The 8,877-nt window shown below is 52.6% G+C and overlaps 1 protein-coding gene across 1 annotated transcript in view; it reads left to right on the plus strand.

The window, feature by feature from the left end:
* PLEKHO2 (pleckstrin homology domain containing O2) overlaps positions 1-8,877 on the plus strand; it is a 27,763-nt gene that overhangs the window by 11,627 nt on the left and 7,259 nt on the right. The window contains exons 3-4 of the mRNA XM_017508126.1: positions 2,659-2,775; positions 7,909-8,013. Of these exons, the coding sequence (XP_017363615.1) occupies positions 2,659-2,775; positions 7,909-8,013 (222 nt within the window). The remainder of the gene's footprint in view (positions 1-2,658; positions 2,776-7,908; positions 8,014-8,877) is intronic.

Below are 8,877 nucleotides of genomic sequence, written 5' to 3' on the forward strand. Positions count from 1 at the left end.
AAAAAAAAAACAAAGAAAAGAAAAAAGAAAACTGGTCCTATCTATGTTCTGCTTGAGGGCTGCTGCTGCTGCTGCTTCTTATTTTATTTTCTTATTTTTTTTGAGGTGGAGGGCTCGCTGTGTTGCCCGGGCTGGAATGCAGTGGCTAGATCTTGGCTCACTACAATTTCTGCCTGCTGGGTTCAAGCGATTCTCCTGCCTCAGCCTCCTGAGTAGCTGGGACTACAGGCCTGTGCCACCATGCCTGGCTAATTTTTGTATTTTTAGTAGAGTGGGGATTTCACCATGCTGGTCAGGCTGGTCTTGAACTCCTGAACTTATGATCCACTGCCTCAGCCTTCCAAAGTGCTGGGATTTCAGGTGTGAGCCAATTGCGCCCGGCCAAGGGCTGTTCTTGTAGGTTGCAGTTGGGGAAAGAGAAAGATGAGCAGATACATAGAGAATGGGGTAGAGAAAGACGGCCAAGCAGGGAGTCAGGACTGTGCTTTCCCATGGCAGGACTCTGCTGCTAGCACCTTGTGGGGTGCTTGCATCTGGCAGGTGGTTTGTAGATGTTTGCATGCCCCTAGCAGTAAGTGATGGTACGGAGAGCACCCAAGTTCAGGGTTTCATGGTTGGGGGCAGGGGAGCTTCTCAGAGCAGGAGGATTTTTCTGGCCCATGTGTTTAGTTTGAGGAATCTGGAAGGTATTGGAGGCTAGAGATTGCAAAGGGATGTATGGATGGAAGCAAAAATGAGAAAAGGTGCTTGATTGAACCTGGTTGGGAGAGAAAAGGCCACCTTGGCCATCTCTTCCGCTTTCGCTGAGGGGCTGATGAGAGAGTAGATTAGTGGTTATCTACATTAGATGTATGTTGCCCAGGCTGGTAGCAGTGGTTCTTAACTGTTCGCATCCAGGCCTGGCACGGTGGCTCATGCCTGTAATCCCAACTCTTTGGGAGGCTGAGGTGGGTGGATCACTGGAGGTCAGGAGTTTGAGACCAGCCTGGCCAACATGGTAAAACCCCATTTCTACAAAAATTAGCCAGGCTTGGTGGTAGGCACCTGTAATCCCAGCTACTTGGAGGCTAAGGCAGGACAATTGCTTGAACCCAGGAGGCAGAGGTTGCAGTGAGCTGTGATCATGCCACTACACTTCAGTCTGAACGACAGAGTGAGACCCTGTCCCAGAGAAAAAAACCCCCCCCCCCACCCCCATCCATCAAAATCCCTCAGGGCAATTTCTCAAAAGACCTACAATAAAAAAGAAAAAAAGAAAAGAAAATCCCTCAGGGCTAGTTAGACCTCAGATTGCCAGGCCCACTCCCCTAAGTTTATGATTGAGTGGGGAGGAGTTTGCATTTCTAACAAGCTCTCAGGTGGTGCTGATGCTGCTGGTCTAGGTCCCACCTTGGAGAACCCCTTGTCCAGAGCAACCTACTGCCTGTGACTGGAAGGAGTGTGCTGTGCTGGAAAGGGCCCTGGCCTGGGAGTCAGAGGCTGTGGTTTGAGTTGGGGCCCTGCCCATTATATTTGGGTCTGTGCCCCTAGGGCAAATCCCTTCACCTCCAGGCCTCATTCTTTCCTTCTCTAAAATGAGGCAGATACAGGGCTCCAGGCTTTCAGGGTTATTGTGAGGTTCAGGAGACTCAGGGATTCAAAAGTGCTCGCTATGCATGAGGCTTCTTCTGTTATACATCAGCAAGGGGTTCCTTAACTTTTTGGCCAGTTCCAGGGTGGCATACCCTCCCCTGGCCAAAGATCTGCTTCTGCTTCTCTGCGCTTTCCTGGATGAGAGTGTGCCACATCCAGGAAGTTGTTCCAATTGCATTTTCCCTGGAAGAGGTGCAGGTGACCACCATTAAGGGAGGAGCTTTTTCCAGGCAGCTTGCTGGAGAGGCACCTGATAGGTACAGCCCATGGAGAAAATGCTCAAATGTCAGGGGTGGTGGGCAGGAAGACAGCCTGGCTAGTGTCCAGAGATGGCCTGGAAGAGGCTGGGCACTGTCCTGGCCACAGGCCCTCCTAATGATGAGGCCTCTGAGTGGTGGGGTGGGGATTGGTATGCACTCGAAGGAGCCCTTGGCCTCTTGCTTGCACATAGCTTGCAGCCTTGGATGAGGTGTTGCTCTCCCAAGCCAGGGATCAGCAGAGGATAATGCTGAGTGAGGAACACAACTCAGGAATCTCTGTGCTGAAGGCGGGGCATGTAGCCCCAAATGTGCCTTGTTCACACTTCCCTCTGGCTCTTCTGGAAAGTCATTGTCCCCTGCCCCCCATCCCACTCCCTGCCTGCCATTTTGTGGCATCCTGCATTCTTCTTCTGGCTGTATCTCTACAGATCTCTGCCTGGCCTCTGGGCCTGTCAGGACCCCAGACACCCTTTTCTTACCCTCCCTAGCTTCCCCTCTGTCTGCTCCTCTGGCTTAGGCACATACCCACCTCTGGGCTATATGCCCATCTTCCATCTGGATGGGGAGCCTCATGGGCATCCCTCCAGCCAGCACACATTTGCCATGGTCTGGACACCACATCTTGGTTACTGATTGGCAGCTTGAGGTCCTCCCTCAGAACAAGTGATGTCCTTGCTGAGTGGGATCAGGGTCTGCGGCATGAGTGGTTGAGGGTGGTGGTGGGTCTGACTATCACCAGCTCATGTCCCTTCTGTCTCCCTCCCAGGATGAACAGAAGTGCGTGGAGACCGTGGAGCTGGGCAGCTATGAGAAGTGCCAGGACCTTCGTGCCCTCCTCAAGCGGAAACACCGCTTTATCCTGCTGCGATCCCCAGGGAACAAGGTAGGGAGATGCCTGTTGCTGCCCATCTCCCTCTAGGCCAGAGTCTGCTTGGGAGGCCTAAGCAGGTCTAAGGCAGAGTTGGCCCCTGGAAAAAGCCTGTTTTCTGTTGCGTGTGGCTGAGGCTCAGCCCTAGCAGCCACCATAGGTCAGATCTTTACTCATTTTGTCTTGGAGTCTTCCGAGCCCCTAGTTGATAAGAGATACACTTAGGGCTCTGCTGACAGAGCTCTGCTCCCCTCTTCCCCTTCCAGGCATGGGGCCTCCATCTCAGGCTGTAGTTGGAAAGTAGCCTTTGGAAGGTGGGGCACTTGGCCCTGGGGGAGGCCCAGGGCTCAGGCAGGAGAGCTGTGGATGAGGCCTCCACCCAAGCAGGCCTCAACACCCTGACGTAGCCTGGGGCAGATGGGGAGGGTGCGGCCTCCCTTCATCCCAGGCCTTTCTGGGTGGACCCAGCCTGGATTCAGGACTAGGAGGCCTGGAGCCCCTAGTCCTGTGTGAGCCTTCCTCCCTTGCACTTTCCTTTCTTGGCTGTAGCTGGGGAAGGTCCCTGGCTTGAGAGAGTTTTTCCCTGGGACTTGTTGTGTATGCAGATGAAGTTTGCTGTTTGCACCACATTTGTCTGGCAGGGAGTCTGGTGGGTGTTGACACATGGTGTAGCTTCACAGATGTCAGGAGTGAGTTCAGATTCCAGGCTGGCGTGCACAGCACCCCTCACCAGCTTGCATCCATCTGCAGCTGGGCTATTCCTTGCCTTGTCCTCTGCATGTCATGTGGAGCCTCGCAGAATAGGGCTGAGTCACAGAGGTTGGGGGTTGGGGAGCGAGTCTGGTCTGGGCCTGCTGGAGGCCAGTCTGTTTCTTCCCCAGCTTTAGGGGCTAGGAGCCCAGTCCTCTGCAGTTCCTGAAGGAGACCATGATGCTTTATTCATTGACTCTTTGTCCTACTCTGCAGGGAGTGGGAGCAGAGAAGCAACCAAGACAGCAGTGGTGGGCTGTGGTCACTAGGGAGCTGGAAGTGTGTCCCAGGGTAGGGGCTGGTTTATAGTGTCATGAGGGCTCATGGGACTGGGCCCAGGTTTCACTTGACATCTGCTGCTTAGGGATGTGACAAAAAGAGTCACATTTTAATATTTCCAGCCCTGGAGCCCCTATCCTGTTCTGGGGAGCTCCTGCCCCGTCCTAGAGACCCCCTTCCTTCCTGAGTGGGCACTGTGTATGTGGATGTGTGTTTGAGAGAGATGAGATGCAAAGTATGTTCTGTGTGAAGATCTGCCATCTATGTGTCTGGCCCTTGTGTGTGTACCTTTTTTTATGCAGGTGAATGTCCACCTGGCTGTGTGTCTGTCTGGGTATGTGTCTTAGTGTGCTATGTGGATGTGGGGTGGAGGGGGACCTAGCCTCTCTAGCCTCTGCTGGCGCTGTTCTGTGGGCCATCTCTTTTCCCCAGCTCTGAGAATCAGCTGGTAGTAGACTAGGTAGGCCAGGCTCAGCTCGGGGTGGGACTTCACCTTCAGAGAAGCCTGTTTGTGCAGCTGTGTTCTCAGCTGCTTCAACCAACACCCTCCTCCCAGCCCCCAACCCTGTAAGAGTTTAGGCTGGCTCTGAGAATAGGACAATTAACTGGGAGATGGGGCTGTGAGCAAGTGGTGGGTGCTACGGATAAAACAGTGCAGATTGGTTCTAGTTCAAGGGCCCCTGACCCTCCCTGCCCGAGGAGCTCACACAGATCGGGGCTCTCCAGAGGTCAGTTGGTGGATCTGGCCCAGAGCACCACATTCCCACATCCTCTCACCCTCCTTTCTCAGCAGCCTGGGTGTTCCCCATCCTCAGTGAGGCCTCCAACCCGGCCAGGAGGTCACATGACCCTGGCTGTCTGGTCCTGAGGCCGCCTTTTTTCCCCTCTAATCAAATAAACAAAGACTCCAATGTCTTACATGCCTCTCTCCCCCTGCTTCTCCAGCCCCACATCCCTGCCCATGAGGTCACAGGCAGACGCTGCCAGGAAGCAGGGTGGCCACTGCTGGGCCATGCTGCCCTGCTGGTCTCAGCCCGCTTGGCCCTTTCCTCTTTCCTGCCTCGTCTCTTCCCCTCCCACTTTTTCCCTCTCTGCCATTTTGTCCTTCCCCTTTTCCCAGGCCTTGTGGGCCTAGTCTGTGGCCAGACCTGTTAGCATCTAAGCTCCTGGCAGTGCCTGTGTCCCTGGGGCTTCTTGGAAGTTCTCAGGGCAGGGACCTGTACAGCCTGTGGCCCTTCAGAATGGCTTGTGGGGAGAGGTGCAGATTTTTGGTATTCCTTTTTTTTGAGACAGAATTTCACTCTGTCACCCAGGGTGGAGTGCGGTGGCATTATCTCAGCTTGCTGCAACCTCTGCCTCCTAGGCTCAGGCGATCCTCCCACCTCAGCTTCTGAGTAGCTGGGACTATAGGCATGTACCATCGTGCCTGGCTAATTTTCATATTTTTGTAGAGATGGGGGTCTCACTGTGTTGCCCAGGCTAGTAACTTCTTGGTATTCTAATTGTCTCTATTCTGGTCATCCTTGTGGAATGCCTGGCTCGTTTAGCCAGATACGGGATTCTTTAGGGTGGAGCTGGGTCCTGTTTAACTTTGCCGGCCTTCTCCTATGGGAGCCTTTTGGCTTGCACAATAGATCTTCTCTGAGGCCATTTCTGCTTCTCACATGGGAGCAAAAGAAAGCTGAGGCAGCCTGCCTCAGTTGGGCCAGTGGGGAAGGAGCTGCAGTTTGGGCTGGGTCCAGTGGTTCTGTTCTTGTCCCTTTGAGGTCCAGAGTAGTGAAGAGAGTAGAGCTTGGTGATCTGACTCCCAGGCCTGCTCTTCTCTGGCCTCCTGTTGTTCTGTCGGCTCCTGAGTTCGATTGTACACTTCTCAGGCTCCCTGGATGCTAAAGCCTGCACCATGCAGGGGGCCCACCAGCTCTGAGCCTGTGAATAGGAGCAGCAGCTGGGTAGAAGGGCTGGCCCCAGACTCCCTTTCTAGCAGGCCCCATCAGAGTTGGGTGGCCTTTGCGACCCCGGATGCAGTGTGGTCTGTCCCTGAGTCCCTAGCGGCTCTGATGGCTGGTCTGAGGCAGTTGCCAAGGTGCCCTGGGATTTGTGACTTAACTGAAGATCTGCTTCCAGGATCGAATTTACCCTGGTCATGCAAGTGAGTATTTGGCTGTATCTGGTATGGTGGGGGTGGGACACAGGCCCTGTATGAGGAGGAGGCAGTGGCAGCCAGGAGCAAATTATATAATGAGGATGCTGAGGGGGGCCAGGCTGACCTCGGTGTTACATAACTGGAGAGTGGAGGGAGGGGAGGCACTATCTAACACCAGGGCAGAGGATGGGCAGGCTGGCGACCGCCAACAAAGAACTAGGGCATCTTGGGGTCAGAGAGTAGGCAATGGTCCAGAAATGGTGAAGGAAGGAAACTTGGGCCAGTTCATTAATTTTTTGGCTCATTAATTGAAGAACTATTTACTGAGTACTCACTATGTGCCAGGCCCTGCTTTTAATCATGTTTAATTTCCTCAGCATTGCTTGGTAGTAGGCAGTGTTATCCCATCTTGCAGAAGAGGAAACTGGAACTGTTTTGTCCAGAAGGAAGGCAGCGGTGCTGATTCCTATTACTGAGTATTCACTCTGCCCACTCCAGATTTCGTACTTTAGGTACATCTTTTTTCCCCCAATTAAAAAAAATTGTGGTCAAATGTAATGTACATTAAAAAAAATGTACTGGCCAGGTGCGGTGGCTCATGCCTGTAATCCTAGCACTTTGGGAGGCTGAGGTGGGTAGATCACGAGTTCAGGAGCTCAAGACCAGCCTGGACAAGATGGTGAAACCCCGTCTCTACTAAAAATACAAAAATTAGCCGGGTGTGGTGAGAGGTGCCTGTAATGCCAGCTACTCGGGAGGCTGACGCAGAGAATTGCTTGAACCCAGGAGGTGGAGGTTGCAGTGAGCCGAGATTGAGCCACTGCACTCCAGGCTGGGCGATAGAGTGAGATTCCGTCTCAGAAAAAAAAATTACATTTTCACCAGTTTGAAATTGCACAGTTCAGTGGCATTAAGTATCATGATGTTCTATAGCCATCACCACCATCCATTTCATAACTCTCCATCGTGTAAAACTAAAACTCTAAGCCCATTAAATAATAATGGCACATTCTCCTTCTCCCCAGCCTCTGGCAACCACTACTCTCCTTTCTGTCTCTGTGATTTTTGACAACTCTAGGTACCTCATATAGGTGGAATCATATGGTTTTTGTCTTTTTGTCTCCAGCTTATTTCACTTAGCACAACGTTTTCAAGGTTCATAGCTGTTGTAGCATGTGTCAGATTTTTCTTCCCTTTTAAGGCTGTATGACAATCCATTGCACGTATAGACCACATTTTGCTTATCCATTCTTCTGTCGATGAACACTGAGGTTGCTTCCACCTTCTGACTGTGAACAATGCTATGAGCATGGTTGTACAAATTGATTACATCATTTTAAAAATGATTTTCATGGCTCCATGAAGCAGGTTCTGGTGGTATTCCCTTTTATAGGTGAAGAAACCGAGGCCTGAGGTCAGACACCTGTAAGTGGTAGACTGTCCCACTCAGAGGCCCTGCTGCTACGTCCACTGCACGAGGCAGCCCCTCAGTTTCCATGGCCTCACTCCTTCCTCTCATTTCCTGTCTGGCCATTGGGCCTGGCAGGGTCAGGCTTCTCTGAGCCGCCCTCTGATTCTAACAGGAGCTCAGAGGTCCTACCTGAATTGGGAAAGGACCCATGGGTGGTGTGGGGTGGGTTTGGATGTAGACTGGGGCTATTTCTACTTTACAGAGTAAGTGGAAGCCCAGAGCCCACGCAGCTGGCCTGGGCGAGTCCTACAGAGCAGGACCAGATCCGGGCTCTTTCCACAAGAACAGGCTGATTCGAATCCATACCCAGCTGCATGCTGGTGGGCAGTAGGAGGGCTTCTCTGTGAAATCTTTCCCTTTCCTTGACCAAAGCCCCAGTGTTGTACTTATTGTGGGAACATTTTGGTTTGACTTTGGGATCTAGGTTAGGAAGCCTCCTTAAGATGCCAAATGTGAGCTTTGTTAAACATCTGCCATCTATCTACTCCATCCATCTTGCCCGCAGGTCAGTGACATCAAATTCCAGGCACCCAGCGGGGAGGAGAAGGAGTCCTGGATCAAAGCCCTCAATGAAGGGATTAACCGAGGCAAGAACAAGGCTTTCGATGAGGTGCGATGCAGTCCACGGACAGTTCTGCGTCTCCTCTCCCACTGTGTGTGATCTAGAAGAGGACCCTGCCCTTCCTCACCCCAGACCACCCCTTGATTATGTCGCTGCTATGGGGCATTGTTGCTACCTTCTTTAGTCCTCAAGACAGCCCTCCAACAGGAGGGATGCTTCCTTGTTTTATAGATGAAATGGAGGCCTAAGGAAATTTAGTAACTTGTCTTAAACTGAAAAGCAGTTAAGTGGTGGGCTGGAACTGGACTGGTGGCAGCATGCATCCTTTCTAAGCCTGGCCTTAGCCGGAAGGAGCAGGTGGGCCCAGGCCAGAGAGTGCTACAGGGTGAGCTGACAGCTCCCTTTTCAGTTTCCCCATGAGGTCGAGGCCAGGCTGGCTCTCAGCTCTGGGCCTCCCTGTCTGTCTGCAGTGACCATTCAGCCCTGCAGGCCTCAGCCCCCTGTCCTGTATTGGGGACTGTGACAGCGGTAGCCACAATCTGGCTTGGGACAGGTAGAACATCCCATGGGGCCGGATCTCCTAGGGAGATTTGTCTTTGACATCATGGATCCTTGGTTATTTGGGCTAAAATGGACCTGGGGGCCACCTACAGTGATGCCTTGGATTATGTCAAGGAGCAAATCTTCCCAAGCAAGTCCCCTCTTAATACGCAGGTCCTGGCCGGGCGCGGTGGCTCAAGCCTGTAATCCCAGCACTTCGGGAGGCCGAGGCGGGTGGATCATGAGGTCAAGAGATCGAGATCATCCTGGTCAACATGGTGAAACCCCGTCTCTACTAAAACTACAAAAAATTAGCTGGGCATGGTGGCGCGTGCCTGTAGTCCCAGCTACTCAGGAGGCTGAGGCAGGAGA

Source organism: Cebus imitator, unplaced genomic scaffold (assembly GCF_001604975.1).
Source record: "Cebus imitator isolate Cc_AM_T3 unplaced genomic scaffold, Cebus_imitator-1.0 Scaffold386, whole genome shotgun sequence".
Classification (NCBI taxonomy): Eukaryota; Metazoa; Chordata; class Mammalia; order Primates; family Cebidae; genus Cebus; species Cebus imitator.